Genomic DNA, 19,174 nt, shown 5'->3' on the forward strand with positions numbered 1-19,174 from the left:
GACCCGGAAGTGTCTCCGGACAGCGCTGGCCCCTGGCCTCTTGAGTGAGATGGGCGCACAACCCCAGAGTCTGTCAAGACTGGCCCGTACGGGCAGGGGTACCTTTATCTTTACCTTATGCCACTTTAACAGCCATGGAGAACCATGGGAACTGTAGATTGTTAGAGGTGCTAGGAATTGTAGCTCTATAAGATCAACACTCGTTACACCTGAAGGAGCATCTCCACCCACATAATTCAGCCTGAGGTCTAGCTCTGAGGGCCTTCTGGCAGTTCCCTCCCTGGGAGGCGTGAAGTTACAGGGAACCAGGCAGAGGGCCTTCTTGGTAGTGGCACCTGCCATGTGGAACACCCTCCCGTCAGATGTCAAGGAGATAAGCAACTATCTGACTTTTAGAAGACATCTGAAGGCAGCCCTGTTTAGGGAAGTTTTAAATGTTTGATGTTTTATCGTGTTTTCATTCTGTTGGGAGCCGCTCAGAGTGGCTGGGGAGGCCTGGTCAGAAGGGCAGGTTATAAGTAATAAATTATTACTATTATTATTATAGCACTCATAACAAACTACAGTTCCTAGGATTCTCCATGGCTATTAAACTGGTATTGTAGTGTTTCATATATGCGCTGTGTATGTGACCATGGTATCTTTATGATATATTAGGGCTGCCATATTACAAAAAGGAAAAGCCAAGATACCACGAAAGTTGTTAAGCCCAAAAAAACCTGTGATTTTTTTCCAGTTTACAGTGGTACCTCTGGTTAAGAACTTAATTCGTTCTGGAGGTCCATTCTTAATCTGAAACTGTTCTTAACCTGAGGTACCACTTTAGCTAATGGGGCCTCCTGCTGCCACTGCACCGCCACCGCACGATTTCTGTTCTCATCCTGAAGCAAAGTTCTTAACCCAAGGTACCATTTCTGTGTTAGCACAGTCTGTAACCTGAAGCATCTGTAGCTTGAGGTACCACTGTACTAGCCAAAGATCCAGGACAAACCGCTGTCTTCCAGAAATTCCCCCCAAACATCACTTCCACCTTTGAAATCCCAGACATATGACAGAATATATACTTTTATTCACACATCTGCACAACACTGAATGTAGGATGGATGGGTAGACAGCATTCACAGTCCAGGAGCAACCAGCTTTTGCAACAAGTGCAGCAGCAGCCTTTCTCAACATGGGATTCAGGCAGCATTGCCCTGAACCTCGGATTCAGAACAGCAGTCAGTTTGGTTCAGAGCCTCTGTGTAACAACCTGCCCTAGTCAGTCCACCATGGCTGCTGCCCTTCTGCATGGAATTCACTTCATAATTTTAGTTTTAATTTTTGTCTGCTTGCCACTGACCATTGCTTCCCTCCCAAAAAAAGGCACTTTCTCTCTTCTGAATTGCAGCAAACAGTTGCGACCAGAACGCAGTCAAAACAGATAAATTTTGCAGGGAGATTTCCCTTATGATACCCACCCCTACCCTGTTTTCATTAGCCCATTGCAATTATTTGGCAGGAGGGATGCTGACGGAGATACGACTTACTGCACTTAAATGTAGTGGCGTATACTCCCCCCCCTAATTAACTTTCTTATCTCAATTTAACTCGAATAATAACAAGAAATGTTATAACGATAAGCTATTGTTCATTTGCTTATGTGCATCCTTCCTGTCTTTATCGCTTTGCTCCCAGTTTCATCCGCGGTTGCTTAATTAAAAGCGTTGGAATATTAGCCCTGCATTATTTTTTTCCTTGATCCCAATACTTGAATTTTGCTTAGGTGCTTTAGCCGTCCTCGGTATTTAAACCTTTATCTGTAGCGGGCAGATAAAGTTTGCTGCACTTTCTATTGGATTCACATAATTTTAATAGGCAATTGTTGCTCTGCGGTCGGAGTGGGGGGAGGAGGTCGTGTTTGCCACATAACGAGCTAATTAAACCGATTGGTTTCTGAAAAACCTGCGTGCTCAAATAAGTTAGCGTAGACGGCTTGGATCTGTAAAAGATGAGGATCTGAGAATTGTTGTGGCGAGATGTGGAATTTAACGCAACGGTCTCACTTGTGTGCCGGTTACAGAAGCGGGTGACTGAAGTGCGCACACACAAAAAAGATTGCCTTGCCCCGAGCTACTATCCTCCAGCAACGGCAAGTGATGCCTCTTGTAGATATGAAACTCATGCCAGATGGGCAACTGCTAAGCACTGTATCCACGAAGGAGGGCAGAAAACCCACAGCCAGGCAAGACAGCGATGGCGTCTCCAGCTCTAAGCCAAGGAAGGAAATCCAAGGGACAATCTGGCTACTGCTGGTGGAGCTGTGCGAAAAGTTCACTTTCTTTGGCATCGTCTGCAACATGATCCTTTTCTGTACTATCAAGCTTGGCTATCCCAACCACCAGGCAGCCATGATCAATCTCTGCTTCGTAGGCACCTGCATGGTGACTCCGCTTCTGATGGGCTGGCTTGCCCAGTGCCTGGTGGGACGGAGCAAACTGGTGTATATCTGTGCATTTCTGCATTTCGTAGGTAGGTATCTGGTAGCGCCACCTCCCAGGGGTGGGGATGAAATCAGACACAGTTAGCATTCCAAGGCGAACCTACCCAATTCGGGCTTTCTGCAAACAATACGCAAGCCGAAACAAGGCCATTTCTCTAAATTTGCATATCTCCGAATTTTGCAATTTCGCACGGCAGTTCTGCAGATAATGTCTACTAAATGCATGCACTTGGGTATATTGTGTTTAAAAGATGTAAGTGGAAATAACATGCAACAATGCATTGTATAGGGAGCATATACCTTGCTTTGCAAAGGTATATATATTAGGGGAAATTGCATACAGTCCTGTGTATTAGAAGACTTAAACTGAAATGCTGATGAATTTTCACGAGGACTTTTTTTTAAAAAAAGAAAATCACTATTGTGATTTCCACTATTGTAGAAATGTGAATTTAAGAATGGAAAATATTCTCCAATCCCTGCAACTTGATTGGGGTACTTTATCTGTTTTCTTTGATTGTCATTTATGTAGATGATGGATTCCCAAACTATTTTTGGTGGTTCTGGACAAAAACAGCGGTGCAGCAATAGAGCACCTTCTGCCATGGAAGTAGCATGCGCTGCAACTGTGGCTGTGTGCACAGTATACATTTAAAGCACCTCTGAAGCACATTTTCTTCCTCAAAGAATTCTGGGAATTGTAACTCTGTGGTGGGTGGGTAGGTGTGAACGTGTGTGAACTACAGTGCCCAGAATCCTTTGAGGGAAAGATGTACATCTTATTGCTGGCATCCTTCTGTCTTGGAGGCAATGGAGGAGTGTGCCTTTGGCTGTAGATACGGGAGAGACATGTTTTGTTGCAGCAGAGGCAGATGAAGGCATCTGGTTCTGCTACTACAGATGCACTGGGGCATTTCTTCTCTCTGCACTGCGTCCAGTGGTCATTCCTCCTCTGGTCACTGCTGAGGATACACAACCTTGACCGTCTGTCTCCAGGGCACCTTTTGCAAAGGACTACAGGGAAAAGAGGGATCCGGGTGGCGCTGTTGGTTAAACCACAGAGCCTAGGACTTGCCGATCAGAAGGTTGGCGGTTCGAATCCCTGCAATGGGGTGAGCTCCCGTTGCTCTGTCCCTGCTCCTGCCAACCTAGCAGTTCGAAAGCACGTCAAAGTGCAAGTAGATAAATAGGTACCGCTCCAGCAGGGAGGTAAACGGCGTTTCTGTGCGCTGCTCTGGTTTGCCAGAAGCGGCTTAAGTCATGCTAGCCACATGACCCGGAAGCTGTACGCCGGCTCCCTTGGCCAGTAAAGTGAGATGAGCACCGCAACCCCACAGTCGGTCACGACTGGACCTAATGGTCAGGGGTCCCTTTACCTTTACCTTTTAACGTAGAGTTGATGTGCCAATAGGGCTGGTGACTGAAGCCAGCTCCTTGTAGAGCACATCATTGCGGATCACTCCATCTTCTATTCTGTGGACAAGACCATGCCAGTGTAGCTGTCGCTGAGACAGGAGTGAGAACTTTATGGAAATGTGGGCTTGGAAGAGCACATATGCTTTAAAGGTATACTAGTGTGCGCACAGCCTGGTAGTCCTTTCGATGATGCTGGTGGGGGCAGACAGAGAATTGGCAACTCCTTTTGGGTGTTTAACACGGGCTGGTTACACAACTGTCCCCCTATTTTTTAAAAAAAAAAAGTCATAAGGAATACTTTCATTTCTTAGTTACACTTTCACCCTGCCCTTCTCACACACACTGCCTTTCATGTTGCAGGTACAGCCCTGCTACCTGTCGTCGCCTTCCCCTTTGAAGATTTTTTCATAGATAAGCACTACGTCCTCCACACCTTGGCTAGAAGAGAGCAGCAGGTCCTCTTTTACGTGGGGCTGTCGGCCACCTGCCTTGGCTCAGGAGGAATAAGAGCCATTGTGTGCCCCTTGAGCGTTTACGACCTTGATGCTTACAGAGAAAAGGAGCTTCTGTCGTTCTTCAACTGGTCAGTGCTTGCCGCTGTTGCAATTGGGAGAAGAGTGGTGGGGAAGGGGTGTTGCTTTGAAAGATTTCGGTAGCTGATGAAATATCCTGACTCCAATGTTGTTGGACTCCAACTCCCATCAGCCTCAGTCAGCATGATCAGGGACCAGGGATGATGGGAGTTGTAGTCCAACCACTTCTGCAGGGACACAGCCCATGTGTTTTAAACCCTTATTCCTTCCATTGTGCTTGAGGTGCTCCTGTGTGAGACTGCCCCACTGGAAGGCCGCCAGTTTTAAAATCTCCACCGAACAATGGTTGACAGGGATATTGGATTGGCTGTTAAGCACTGGGGTTTTTTAGTGTGTTTAGCTTTGCATCAAGGTTGGCCCTTAAATGCAACATCCCTGCTCGGAGGGTCCATACTTCTCAGTTGCCAGATGCTAATGGCAAATGACTGTGGATGACCATCCTTTTCATATCCTTCTTGTAAGTTCCCAGAGAAACATGGCCATCTTGGCTCCACTGAGTACCCAGCATGCACCAGATGCATTCTTGCATTCCTAGTACAGTGGTACCTTGGTTTACGAACTTAATCCATCCCGGAGGTCCGTTCTTAAACCAAAACTGTTCTTAAACTGAGGCGCGCTTTCCCTAATGAGGCCTCCTGCTGCTGGTGCGCTTACACCATTCGGATTCAGTTTTTAGACTGAGGTAAAGTTCTCAAACTGGGACACTATTTCCGCTTTTCCGGAGTTTGTAAACCGAATCGTTCTTAAACAGGACTGTTCTTAAGCTGAGGTACTACTGTATATTCCCTTCAGCAAACATTCTGGAAAATCCAGGGAATACGTAGTGGCTTACTAGTTTCTCCTAGGTCTCGTCTTGATCCCAGGGTAGTGCGAGGAATCCAGAAACATCTGAAATGCCACAGTTTCCACACAAAACAACAACAAACAAACCTATGGTCACGTAAAGCAATTACCACAGCTACTGCTATGCCATAAGATCCACTGTCTTGTAATTTCACATATGTGCTTTAACTACTGAAGAAGCCCAGGATGGTGAAACAAGGCCAATATATTCCAGAAATCCTTGTCTAAACTCTGTGAAAGGATTTTCTGGAACTGTAAGAACCTCTCATGTGAATTGTTTGGATGTGGCTCTTTTACACCTTTGCCGCGGCTTTGGGGCGGATACTAGCGAGGGGAGGAGGCGCATTGTGTGCCCCGACACTCCCCACTGTGGTGGGCGCTGTACTGGCTGTGACGTCGCATGGGAGGCGGTGCTTGCGTTAGTCACCGTCCCGACATCACCTTCCCGCCCGCCCGCTACATTGTAAGGGGCACGTACGCTGGTCACTGCATTGAAAGGGGGCATGTACGCTGGTCACTGTTTTGAAAGGGAGTGAAGAACACACACACACAAAAAGGTAACTTGTTAATTTAACATTTATTTCTATGAGGAGGAGTAATTCTGAGGGGTCAAACAAAGAAATAATTATTTTTATAATGACGAATTTTGCGGCTCCCAGTTTTTTTTCCTTCGGAAACGGGTCCAAGTGGCTCTTTTTGTCTTAAAGGTTGCAGACCCCTGAGTTAGAGTGAGGACAGGGGTGGTGCTGTGGTCTCCTAACCCTACCTGGAGATGCCAGGGATTGAACTTGGGACCTTCTGCTTGCAAGGCAGATGCTCTTCCACTGAGCTATAGACCTTCCCCAAGGGAAGGAAGAACCACCTTTGTTCTGGTGCAGCTCTGGGAAGGCGTGCAAGAGGCAAGGCTACCATTGTTGTGTTAAGCAAGGATAGGGATGCGGGTGGCACTGTGGTCTAAACCACTGAGCCTCTTGGGCTTGCCAATCAGAAGGTTGGCATTTTGAATCCCCACAACGGGGTGAGCTCCCATTGCTCTGTTCCAGCTCCTGCCAACCTAGCAGTTCGAAAGCATGCCAGTGCAAGTAGATAAATAGGTACCACTGCGGCAGGAAGGTAAACAGTGTTTCTGTGCACTCTGGTTTCCATCACGGTGTCCCGTTGCCCCAGTAGCAGTTTAATCATGCTGGCCACATGACCCAGAAAGCTTTCTGTGGACAAACGCCAGTTCTTTCAGCCTGAAAGCGAGATGAGCGCTGCAACCCCATAGTCGCCTTTGACTGGACTTAACCGTCCGGGGGTCCTTTGCCTTCACCTTTCTTTTTACTAAGAGCTGGACTAAGAGTAGTTTCAAATCTTCCTCTCAGCCATTAATCTCGGTCATAGCTTCCCATCTAACCTACCTTGTGGGGCTGTTGTGAGGGTAAAGTGAGATGGGAGTTGGAAAACCACATACATCATCTTCAGCTCCTTAGAGAAAAGCTGGGACATAAATGTAAGAAATAATTTCATAGATATGAATGATCGCATTGTCGAACACTAGCCAACCTCTTTCTGGGTTAATAAATAGTACAGGGAGCCTAGCTGCAATGACTTACAAACTTTGAATAGCTCCATATAGATTTCCTGCAGAGGTCATAATAAATGCTTGTTCCTCTGCATGGCTCTCATCTGCATTGATATGAAACACATACATTTTAGTTACCTCTGATTAAAATACTTTCCCAAAGGCGTTACCGTCTGCATACCATTTTTTAAAAACAACAGCAGAGAGCCTTGTGGCACCACGAAGGCTCACAAATTTATTATAACAAAGAGACCAAGTCACAGGAACCCAATTACAAAGCATATTATTTTTGTAACTGGGTCCCCGAGACTTGGACTTTCTGTTATTTTCATTTGGGGACCCCCCCTTCTGTTTTCTTGTAACAAATTTATCCTGACATAAGTTTCACAGCAGTTTCACAGCTGAGTTCATCAACGCATACGCACACGGCTGGGAGGAGGGAATTGTAAGCAGTGGAGTCAGAGCAAAAAAAATATTCAGAAAAGTACATATACTGATAATTGCATGGTTGAACTATGGCCATTTACAAAACAGTTGTTGGCCACACAGGTGTCCTGGCATTGGCAAGTCAATTGATATCTATAATGTAATTAAAATCGCTTATCTCTGTTCACTAATAGAACTGAACTTTTTAATATTGATAATTAAATTATCAGTAGAAATATATTGGCTTTCTTCCATTGTGGGACAGTTTTCTAAGTATATTTTCAGTGCTTCCATAACCACCCCCTCCTCCCCAACTATACTGATATCTCCGTCTTTGGATTAAATCCAAACATTCTTAAATATTGCAGCTTTGCAGAAGGTAGCAAGATGGTTTGGTTCCTCTGAGCAAATTCCTTCTCCTTGACTTACCCGAAGGAGAGAATAAGGAAGCAAAAAAAATAAAATCTTCCCTTTTGAAATAAATAAATAAAATTCCAGGTTTTAATCCTTAATTAGCAACATCATTTTGATTAAATAAGACTCTGGAGAATTAAGTCTGAAGACCAATCTGAGCGATAGCTCAAGAGAATTTATTGTACTGCAGTCCTAGTAATTCAGAGGAGCCTTTTTTCCTCTCCTTTTTTCTTTTTTGTTTAATCAAAGTGACACTTTCTAGTGTTGATTACAAAGGGAAAGATTAATGCATATAAAATGTACCCTTGGGGTAAACCGAGTGGGGCGGTGCTTGGGGCTTTTGCTGGGCAAAGGAAGGCAGGTAATAAAAAGCTAATTTCTCGAGCACTGTGTGGTTTGAAGAAAGGACACATGGCTCCGATCTTAAATCTAACATAATGAAGTTTAGTCTTTGGCCTCTTCATTGTAAGTGCACGTAATTATAGCTCAGGCCTTCTTTTTACTTGATAGCTGGTCATAAGGATGTGTCTAATTTAGCTATATGCTTTGAGAAGATAATTCACTGGCATTGCAGGCCTTTACGTTGACCATCAATTCTGCATCCAGAGTGTTGTCTGCCTTTACGATCACCAAGTCAAGGAGAAAGGAGGCGATGAGGTATTGGCTGGTCCCTTCATGTGCAGGCCTGCAGCCCAGACATAGGCTGCTGGAGTTTGTTCCATTTTCCCAACGCCTCTCTAACTGTTAATTTCTGCATTGTATTTGAGCCAAAAGCCACTTTCAGAAAACTATGGGGGTGTAAATGCACATTTAGAGCTCATTTCTGTGTTATCTGATTCCAGAAAAATCCATTGGCTGCTCTCTTAACCCAGAAAATGCAGGGGTAAAGTGATGAAATTTCAGGTGGTAGATTGGCATGCAGTTCTTTCCTTCTGTTTTCATGGGGTAGTAGTAGCATTATCCAATGATATTTGCTGTTGTGCCACACCGTGCCACTGATGCGATTGAAATGGAGCACAACATGCTGGTATAGGAAACTCCCCATTTATGCAGGGGTTACGTTCCAAGGCACCCTGCATTTATGTGAAATTGCATATATATGAAACACCATTGGAAAAGCCTGAAACACTCTCTAAACCTTTGGAAACCTTGGAAAACCCTTTTAAAAACCAGCAGCACTTACCAAACACCAAACTGCATCGGAATCGCTCCCTCCAAATCTCCTTGCTAAACTCCAACTCTCCACAAGCCTCAATGGTCGGTGCAAGGAATCCTGAGATTGCCCTTGCAAAGGCTCATGCAATTACTTGGTGCTGTTTTCATGCTTTTTTTGCCCTTTCTGGACTCTTTTGGGGCTATTTTTGCCATTTTTTAAGTCACTTCTGGGTTTGGTGCGATGCACAGGTGCACGATCACATGTCAATTGGCCATTGCCTGTATATCTGACTCTTTGTAACCCCATGGACCAGAGCACACCAGGCACTCCTGTCTTCCACTGCCTCCTGCAGTTTGGTCAAACTCGTGCTGGTAGCTTCGAGAACACTGTCCAACCATCTTGTCCTCTGTTGTCCCCTTCTCCTTGTGCCCTCCATCTTTCCCAACATCAGGGTTTTTTTCCAGGGAGTCTTCTCTTCTCATGAGGTGGCCAAAGTATTAGAGCCTCAGCTCCAGGATCTGTCCTTCCAGTGAGCACTCAGGGCTGATTTCCTTCAGAATGGAGAGGTTTGATTTTCTTGCAGTCCATGGGACTCTCAAGTGTCTCCTCCAGCACCATAATTCAAAAGAATCACTTCTTTGGCGATCAGCATTCTTTATGGTCCAGCTCTCATTTCTATACATCACTACTGGGAAAACCATAGCTTTAACTATACAGACCTTTGTTGGCAAGGTGATGTCTCTGCTTTTTAAGATGCTATCTAGGTTTGTCTTCGCTTTTCTCCCAGGAAGCAGGAGTCTTTTAATTTCATGACTGCTGTCACCACCTGCAGTGATCATAGAGCCCAAGAAAGTAAAATCTCTCACTGCCTCCATTTCTTCTCCTTCTATTTGCCAGGAGGTGATGGGACCAGTGGCCATGGTCATATTCTGTCTTAAATTACCCCCTGATGACAATGTATTTATTTATTGGGTTTATATCCCCTCCTTTTTCTCCAAGGGTCTCAAAGTGCCATGTATGACTCCCACCCATCTCATTTAACTCCCACAACAACCCTGTGAGGTAAAATAGGCTGAGAGGTTGTAACTGGCCCAAGGCCACCCAGTGCGCTTCACAGCCAAGTGGGGATTTGAACCCGACCCCCCGCCACGTCCTAGTACAATGCTCTAACCGCGGCACCACAATGGCTCTAAACTGAGTATGCAAGATTCTCTTCATTTCTGTGAGCGAAGTCAGAACTGTTACTCATCCTTGTTCCTTGTGGCAAACTTGAGCCATCTTCAAGCCAAGCGAGATAAGCTCACATGGCTGATTTTCAATACAAATGTGTGCCTCTGTGTACATGTGTTTAATGGGAGCTGAAATGGTCGTAAGTAAATAAACAGCGTTGACATTTTCAGAGCTTTCAATGGTGACCTTGGGGAAACTCCGTTTCCTGGTGCTCCCGACATTTTGATACCACCCTGACAGCCGCCAAAGGGTTCTCGGTAGTGTTAAATTTACTCAAATTGGGTCTGTCATTGTTTTCTCCCCCTTTGGCTGCCTGCTGTCTGTATTCCGCCAGGCTCTCTGTGCGGATGTTCTGCTCTGCTCTGACTCATCCGCTGTCATTCTTTGCTCTAACAAGATGAAAGATGATTTTGCTCAAAGTTAAAGCCAACCTGGGGATTCTTATGGTCTCTCTGGGCTTCCAACTTGTAAAGGTTCTGCCCTGACCTTTTGGAGTCCTTAAATAACTCTTGATCTCAAATTACTGAGGGGGGGGGAGCTTCAGAATTATGGCTGTCAGTATGATTAAAGAAATCTTAGTTGATTAATTGTATGAATTTTAATTGACTGATTATTGGACGAAAGCAACATGAACTTCCATAGGAACAAAAAGATAGTTCTGGAGGAAGGAAAGCTTACTTTCTTTGTAGCTTGACGTCTGTGTCAGAGATGTTAAGAGGCATTCTCTTCTATGTGGGGGAAAGGGGATGCCTCTTCTTCAGATGGCAATTGTCACTTGCAATTCTTGTATTTAAACACTTTTTTAAAAAAAGCATCAGTGCCTGATTTTTTAAACTGGGGCACCTTTTTAACTGGTTGATTGACTAAACATTGCAGCAGATCAGCATATTTTTCCTCTAATAGCAAACTCTAGTGGTTGGGTGTCTGACTGTTTGAATGGGAAACCAACTTCCACAAAATGGTAGGAGTTTCTACATACTTGAGAGATTCACGAGATGCATAGAAATAAATAAATCTATCTATCTATCTGTAAATATTAAAAAATATATTTCTTTGGTAGGTTCTCCCTTTTTCATTGCATATGCATCCCATATTGCCTGCATGATTTCGAACAATGAAGGCAGATGAAGAATGTCAGAGAGTAGGGGACGGTTGGCTCTGTTTTTAAAGTGTTGAGATGAATTCTAAATTAGTAGGATCATCTTATAGGTAGCGGGTGTTGCAGTTAGTGTTATCATATCATTACTGTAAAATAAATTGGATGCGGCAGTGGATTAGAAGCTGCAATAGAATATGCTATTAGTTGGGGGGGCGGTTATTGTGTGATTTGGTGATGCCAATAAATATTTGACTTCAATGCACATGGAATTATTTTCTTCAACACTTCTGTGACTCTTTGGCCAAACCATTCAGTTTCCTGGTTATAAACAGAGAGGGTACATGAAAACAGCCAACCAAGGAAGGGAACACAAAGGCACTACTTAATGCCCATGCATACACAAAAAGGGAGTACGTTTATAAGATCCTGAAATAACAAAATTCCATCTGATCTTCTAGGATGGTCTTTGTTGATTAACGGGAGTATTTTGGTGTAGCTTGGGAGTTGTTGCCTTTAAATATGGAAAAGGCGGCGCAGGACATTACCAACAATGGACCTGATTTTCCCCCAAACTATAGTCCAGAAAGAATGTAATTTTAAAACAAACTGATATCTTCTAATAAATAGTGGTTCTTCTTCCCATCCCTCCAAAAATGACTCTTGTGGGCATGTCTTTTCTTTTCTTTTCTCCTGTAGGTTTTATTGGCTGGAAAATTTAAGTTCTGCCATTGTCTTGGTCATCATTTCATACATCCAGCAGTCGGTGGCCAAAAACCTTGGCTTCCTTATCCCCTTTGTGTCTGTCCTGATGGCGCTGATCACCATCCATATGGCGCGCAGTGAAATGATTTACCAGCCCCCAAAAGGTAACCCAGTAAATTACATGAAGAATCCTTGGTGGTGGTGGTTAAATTTGGGGCGCGGGAGAGAAAGAAAATCTTCGAAGTTCTAAAAATTGCAGGTTTAAATCTATTTAATTTGTACTCAGGTGTGTCCAAAAGCATATATCCCAGTGTGATATATTATTGCCAGGGTACGTATTGCAGTCTGGCATATCAAGGCCACCTGGGAAAGTCCTGGAGGCCCTGAGTATCGCCATTAGCTTAAGATAGTCATGTATCTACATTACAGTCCAGAGTTTGAAGGGCAGTCTGTCAGTTTACATTTACTTGGTGCTGAAAGTATTGATCTGGTGTTTAGAGATCTTTCCTATTCTAATCAATTCAAGAGGGTTCTGGAAGCTTCTCTGTGTGAAAGAAACAAGCAGAAGGTTCATGATGTTTGGGTTATTCCTTCAGAGAAGCTGAGTACAGCTGGCTTAAAGTGATTCTGTTATCTCTTCTGTCAAGGTCTTGCTGACTATAAAAGTAAGGCCAGAAGGAGCCTCTGTTTCACTTTCTCTTTCTACCTCTTTTCCTTCTGGTGTGGTGTTCTGTACAAAGTATGCTTAGTTTTAATGTTTAGAGTTATTATAAGTTATTGTAGGTTTAAGTTAAGTCTGCTGCAATTGGATTTCTTATGGACAGTACCAATCCTGAATGGATTTGCGACCATTATGCTCAATTGCCTTCAGTAGCAGTAAAGCTCTGCTGGATGAAATATTAACTGCCTCTGGTCTATTTGGGGGGAATCTTGCAATGTGTTTAAGTTTTTACTCTGTTAACTATACATTGGAGTTCTGCTCTGCCTCAATATTGAGTAGAATTTCATAACACAGTCTGGCCTAAGTCCAGTTCATAGATAAAGAAACCTAACAGTGGAGGGAGGACATGGACAACTGACTAAGTAGGGCCACAGGCCACCTAGTCACAGTGTGACAATGCATGCTGGGCTTCCAACCAGCCACTCTAGTGGTGTCATCAGTGGAAGCAGGGCTAGCTCAAGACGTTTTGCTGCCCGAGGCGAAGGACAAGATGGCACCCTTCCATAAGGCATGTACAGAAGCCAAGTTGAATTGTAGTTGAACCTTACTCTGACACTGGTTAAAGGAGAGTATCTCCCACTGTACGTCTGGGCAGTAGGCTAGGGTAGGCGTATTTCTGTCCCTTCCCCGCACCTCTACATCTGCCACCTGAGGCAGCCTCAGTCTGTCTCATTGTAGGGCCGACCTTAAGTGGAAGTGGTGCTGGACTGACCGAGTTTATTACCAGCCTGCTTCCAATCCATTTAATATCATTATATCTGCCTTTACCTTTTGGCTGCCTTTACTGTTTGCATTCTGGGATGGCAGAGAAGGCAGTAAGAACTTCTATTGCAGAACAGGCCCTTAAGTCTGTGTATTGTGTTGTTTTGACTGCCAGCAAGTATGCTAATGTTTGGCATTCTTCCCCATATTTGCTTAAAAATAAATCTTGTTAATTTCTGTTAATTTTTCAAGACAGCAAATAGAGTATATCTTGGCCACTAAGAACAGGACAAGACTTTCTTGAGAAAACACCACTCGTTTCTTCCCACCCCACACCCTTGGTTACCTTCAATCTGGTATTTTGTTATATATAGCAGACAAAATGAGCAGTTTCGACTCTGCTGCTAACAAAGGTGCCTGTGTTCCTTCCAACCAGAATGGGGCATATAGGAAAGAGATACTGGAGGTTAATTGTAGCAAACAAACAGCACTGTGCCAAAAAAATGAAAATTAAAATAAACCTTGCACATTTTATTTCAACCATTCTTCATAAACTTATGAGAACAGAAATTGCATTGGAAAAATTATGAAAGAGGGGAACAAATTTCGGTGCAACTCTCATAGGCAAGTATGGCTGTCTTCAGAAACACTCCCATTGGATGGGTGGGAGTGACATGTGCAGTTGTTTACCACAATGCCTATGGCCAAACCTCACATCTGTAGCCAATAAAGTTGTGGCCTTATTTGATCCCAAACCAATATGTTGTGTGTTGTCTAGTTATTTTCACCTTAGGGAACAGGGTGGTCACGGGGCCTCGATACGCAAATGGTAATAGTGTAGTTCATCTTTAAAAATGAGTTGTTTAAGATCAGCCTGCAGATTTGTAGTCGCACTGGGATTTAAGTTTCCTAGGTTTGCATTCAGCACTACTTCCTCTAGAATTGCACAAGTCTGCGTTTTTGCTGCAGTTTGGTTTGCACTTTTTTTGTTGCTGGCATTCTTTTCCTGCTTCACTCTTTCCCTTTTAGGAGGCAGCTTGAGTGCTGCATGGTTAGCTCCTCCCCCCCTCTTCTTAATAGCTGAGTTTATAACCTTATTTTGGCTTCTTCCAATCAGATGAGTCGTCTGGAATTCTTCCCCCAAGTCAATAATTCAAGTCCATAGGTGACCTTAAAGAAATGATTGCATTTTATTTTAAGGTAGCTTTTCTCTCCCTTTCCAAATGTGGGCCATGCATATGTCAAGCAGGGATTTCATTTGCATTTCTTCACCTAGCTGTAATTTTGACAATTGGCAGTTGACCAAAGATTGGGAGAAGGGGAGGGGAATCATCTAGAGAGCCATGTAGACTTTTTAAGAACCGTAATTAAGTAATATAGATTAGTTCAAGGTCAGAGGAATAGAATACTGGAGCCAAGATTTTTCAGGAGAAAGAGCGAGAAGAGAAGACTATCTCTTGCAAAACATTTTAATCTGATCCTGTAATGTAGCCACCAAAGTCCAACAACTGTGTGTATATTTGGGTATATACTTGCTACTCCAGAGCCAACTCCAATTTATATATGGAGCTATAAAGGTAAAGGACCCCTGGACAGTTAAGTTCAGTCAAAGGCGACTATGGGTTGCAGTGCTCATCTTGTTTTCAAACCAAGGGAGCTGGCGTTTGTCCACAGACAGCTTTTTGGGTCATGTGGCCAGCATGACTAAACCACTTCTGGTGCAACGGGACACCGTGACGGAAACCAGAGCGCACGGAAACACAGTTTACCTTCCTGCAACAGTGGTACCTATTTATCTACTCACACTGGCGTGCTTTCAAACTGCTAGGCTGGCAGGAGCTGGGACAGAGCAATGGGAGCTCAACCCGTTACACAGATTCGAACCGCCAACCTTCCAATCGTCAATCCCAAGAGACTCAGTGCTTTAGACCACAGTGCCACTATTTGCAAGGGTTTGTTAAGGGCCCCTGGTGTTGTCAGGAGACCTCAGCTCCTTCCCAGAGTTGCAATCTCAGAAAATGTTGTGATAATTTTCCCAGGGGGTTGGGCTTCCAACTCTACAGTTTGATGATTCAATGACTCTGTTGTGGTTCATTGCCTTCTCTCACTTTTCCATAGGTAATGGCCTGTTGACAGTCTGTGGCGTCGTTGCTAATGCACTGAGAGTATGTTGTGTAAAATGCCGCTACTTCAGTGGGGATGTCACAAACTGGCTAGACCATGCCAAGGAGAACTACGGCGGCCAGTACAGCGAAACTCAAGTGGAAAGCACAAAATTGCTTGTCCGTCTCTTCCCTTTCATTGCCTTCCAAATCCTCTATAGGATATGTGTTGTACAGGTAAGGGTGTGACTCCTCGTAGTTCTAAATCCATTTTTTGAAATGCAATCCCAGAGCAGGCAGATTTATAATATAATGCATACCTTCCACCATGCTGCAACGAAAAATGGGAAAGCTATCTTCCAAGGCCTCACTTCTGTGTGAGTGACATGACCCACGTGAGATCGCAACCTCAGAAAAACATTTTTTTTCAGTTATGGCACCCAAAAACAAGTGTTTTGAGGTGCCACGTGAGATTGTGGCCTGGAAAAAGCATTTTTTCTGGGGTGAAATCATGACATGGTACTGTGATACCCCAAATGGCCACCATGCTCTTATGGGGAAAAACTAGATTTCCCTGTTTTTCCAGGGCAGTTGAAGGGCATTACAGCTACTATAGGTCATTGTACCACAAGATCCTGTCATACTTCAATGCTATGTCTGATTCAATCTAAAACTACTGTTTCGCTCATGATCTCGTAAATTTGAAAGGTGACCACTCACAGCCTTGTAATTTTGAAAGCGGGCAATGGCTGTGGTTCTACCGGGAACTGTCCTTGCAGGCTCTTTGGAGATGCGGCAGCAGATTCTGAAGTACTTGGAAGTATCTTGGAACTGAATTTTTAAGTGCCCTCTGCAGGGCAATATGGTTATAGGAAAAAAAGAGGGAATGAAATAATCAAGAGGTTGGAGCACATCTTTCTGGTGAGGAAAGACAAAAACGCTTGCAACTTTTTAGTACAGAAAAACAAAAGCAAATAGTGAGATGATTTTTGGTCTGTAGGATTATGGCTGGCGGTAGAGAAAGGATCTTCCATCCCTAATTCTAGAATTTGGGTTCCTACACTGAGGCAGCCTGGCAATGAGAAAAGGATGTTCTTCACACAATGCATAATCTGAATTTATAGAATTCACTTTCATGGAAGGAGGAGACAGCCCCTTGCTTTGGCAATCCTTACAAATAAATAAATAAATTGTGCCTGCTCCAACCATAGCCTTCTCATTTCTCCTATATCAACCTAGAATAACGCACTCACCTTTAAAATGGGCATGGACAGAATTGGGAGAACTTTCCCCCCTATAAACAGAAGCCGATTGTGCCAACAAGCAAATGTTATGGTCTTTCCCCCTTTTGACGTAGATACCGTCAGGATATTATCTGCAGGCAATGAATTCAAATTTGAATCTGAATGGGTTTCTCTTGCCAGTAGCAGCCATGAATGTGATAAGCATCCTGCCATTCTTAATTCTGGCTCCTGTGCTGGAGTGTCTCAACACTTGTCTCTTTAGTCCTGAAACAAGTGGACGATTCTCTGCAGTCTGTATTGGTGAGTACTAATATACGCTAATTTTCATGTGCAAGAGCTATTGGTTTTTGTGTTTCTTGGCAGCCAAACAGTATTTGTAAATTTAATGAATTGTTTCGAGGTGATGCGGAGGATCTGTTAACTAAAACGCTTGGGTATAATTGATCGTGGATTCATTGATTCTTACCTTTCCTTGACAGTATGTCTGTAAGGTGGTGCCTTCATTATGAAGCACGTCTTCAGTACCTGAGCAATGTGTGGTTTTACGCTGGGAAAACATTACAGTTATTTTGTTCATTGCGTTTTGCAGCTTTCCTTTCCTCCCAAAGAGATCTTAAAACACCTTGTACCTTCACAACAATCCTTGCAAGGTAGGCTAGGCTGAGAGATAATGGTATGCCCCATGCCATCCAGCAAACTCACAGCTGAGCAGAGATCTGACATTTTCTGCGAGCTACATGGAGAATTTTGCTGCTGGGTCGCCAATATCAGTACTGTAAATAAATGAAACTAAATATGGGTTTTCCGCATCTAAACCCAAGGTTTTGCCACCAGCTTTGTTAAACACCACCTTGCACTGAATTAAGAAGTATGGGGGGTGGGGGGAACATCATCTGAAAAGGGATCGATTAACACCATTCAGGGAAGCAGAATTGGCGTCAGAGGTCAGACCTTCATAGACTACGTTGGCAACCCTATCTTCCATCCTATCAGTCCCAATGGGCACCAGTCAACAATGCTGTTCAAGCGTAGTGTAGACGAAATGGGGGAGGATTGCCACTCCATACATCCCCATCATTTCTGACAAGAGCTGCCCAATAGTGAAATGGGCTCCCTTTGAAGATGATGGACTCTCCTTCATGGAAGGTTTGTAAACAGAGGTTGGGTCGCCATCTGTCTGGGATTCTTTGGCTGCGAATCCTGCATTGCATGGCAAGTTCCCGCATCCCACCAGCAGAAATAAAGACACAAGACAACATAATTAAGGTTAATGGGCTAAAATTGGCCACAACTTTATTGGTTACAGGTGATGAGCAGTATTGGCCTTAGGCATTGGTCCTAACAACTATCCGGCTTCAGTCCATCAGCCTGAAGGCCGGGAAGGGTTAACCCCAGCAGGGGGAGCCCTGCTGATGCACATCAACTAGGGGTCACCACTTGGGGGTGACCAGGCCCCCCCAGAGTCCTTTACCGGACTACCCTTCATTATCCAGGGGAGGTGATGGCGCTCCTCCCGCCATTCATCTACATAACAATACTCCTACCAATGCCTAACTGCCACTCGAGCGAAGCTCACTGCCAATACCCTCAGACCTGCAACCAATGCCTAATCCCAGCAGATATGTCAGCCAGCCAAACATCGTTTCCCTCATTGGAAAGATGTACGCCATCCACGCAGTAGAGGGCCACCTTGCTGTATTGGGTGTTAGGGTGGTCAATGACTTGTCCCCCCAGCTTTGCTACTCTACGAGCCACCGAGCATTCCAGAATCTTTCTGGATTTGTTTATAGCAATAGGGCATCTGCAATCCCTCCAAATGCACCTTTCTAATAGTGACGACCAAATTATGACCAGCTTAGGAAAAGAAATCCTCAATTCATCAAAATCATTGTAAATGTTCCACATTATGTCCACACCCATCCTATAAGCCAAATCATTTTCTCCCAATTGGATAACTAAAGCATCCGGTGGGCCTTCTTTGGCGGCTCTAGCTTTTACTTCCGGCAGGAATTCTGCCCAACGCATTCCACGGCGGGTGATCCAGGAAATCTCCAAGATCGGCAGCAAAGAGGATGCTCCTCTGCCGCGCTTGCCTTAAATGCGGCAAGCCACACCCCCTGAGCCAGCCGATTGGCTGGCCAGGGAAATGATGTGGCAGAGGATCCCCTGTTCGTGCGGGGCTGGGAGCCAGCCTCTGCACAAGTGTTGGGGGCGTGAAGCCCACAACACCACCTCCTCCCAAGGTCGGAAGTGGCTTTTCAGAGGGTTGGACTAGATGACTTTGCGATTCTATGAATTCGATGATTCACCAACTCATTCATTTAGCTCTTCTTCTCGCAGCCAGCTGCTCTACCAGGCGGCAAATGTATTTTTTGGATTGGAAACTATGGATGTTGGGGGGGGGGGTGTTCCCAAAATAATATGCTTGTACTTCCTTCCCAGTACTACCATGTCATCCACTGAAAGACATTTGATCCTAC

General features: G+C 44.4%; 1 protein-coding gene and 1 long non-coding RNA gene across 2 annotated transcripts in view; both read left to right on the plus strand.

Annotated features, from left to right (window-relative positions):
- Positions 1-19,174, plus strand: part of LOC310826361 — a 683,860-nt gene that overhangs the window by 544,046 nt on the left and 120,640 nt on the right. The window lies entirely within an intron of this gene.
- SLC15A5 (solute carrier family 15 member 5) overlaps positions 1-19,174 on the plus strand; it is a 45,797-nt gene that overhangs the window by 1,153 nt on the left and 25,470 nt on the right. Inside the window, exons 2-6 of the mRNA XM_083700493.1 lie at positions 2,063-2,511; positions 4,259-4,481; positions 11,920-12,089; positions 15,467-15,687; positions 16,808-16,994. Coding sequence (XP_083556619.1) covers positions 2,139-2,511; positions 4,259-4,481; positions 11,920-12,089; positions 15,467-15,687; positions 16,808-16,994 — 1,174 coding nt within the window. The 5' untranslated portion in view covers positions 2,063-2,138. The remainder of the gene's footprint in view (positions 1-2,062; positions 2,512-4,258; positions 4,482-11,919; positions 12,090-15,466; positions 15,688-16,807; positions 16,995-19,174) is intronic.

Source organism: Podarcis gaigeae (assembly GCF_964106915.1).
Source record: "Podarcis gaigeae genome assembly, chromosome: 10".
Taxonomy (NCBI): Eukaryota; Metazoa; Chordata; class Lepidosauria; order Squamata; family Lacertidae; genus Podarcis; species Podarcis gaigeae.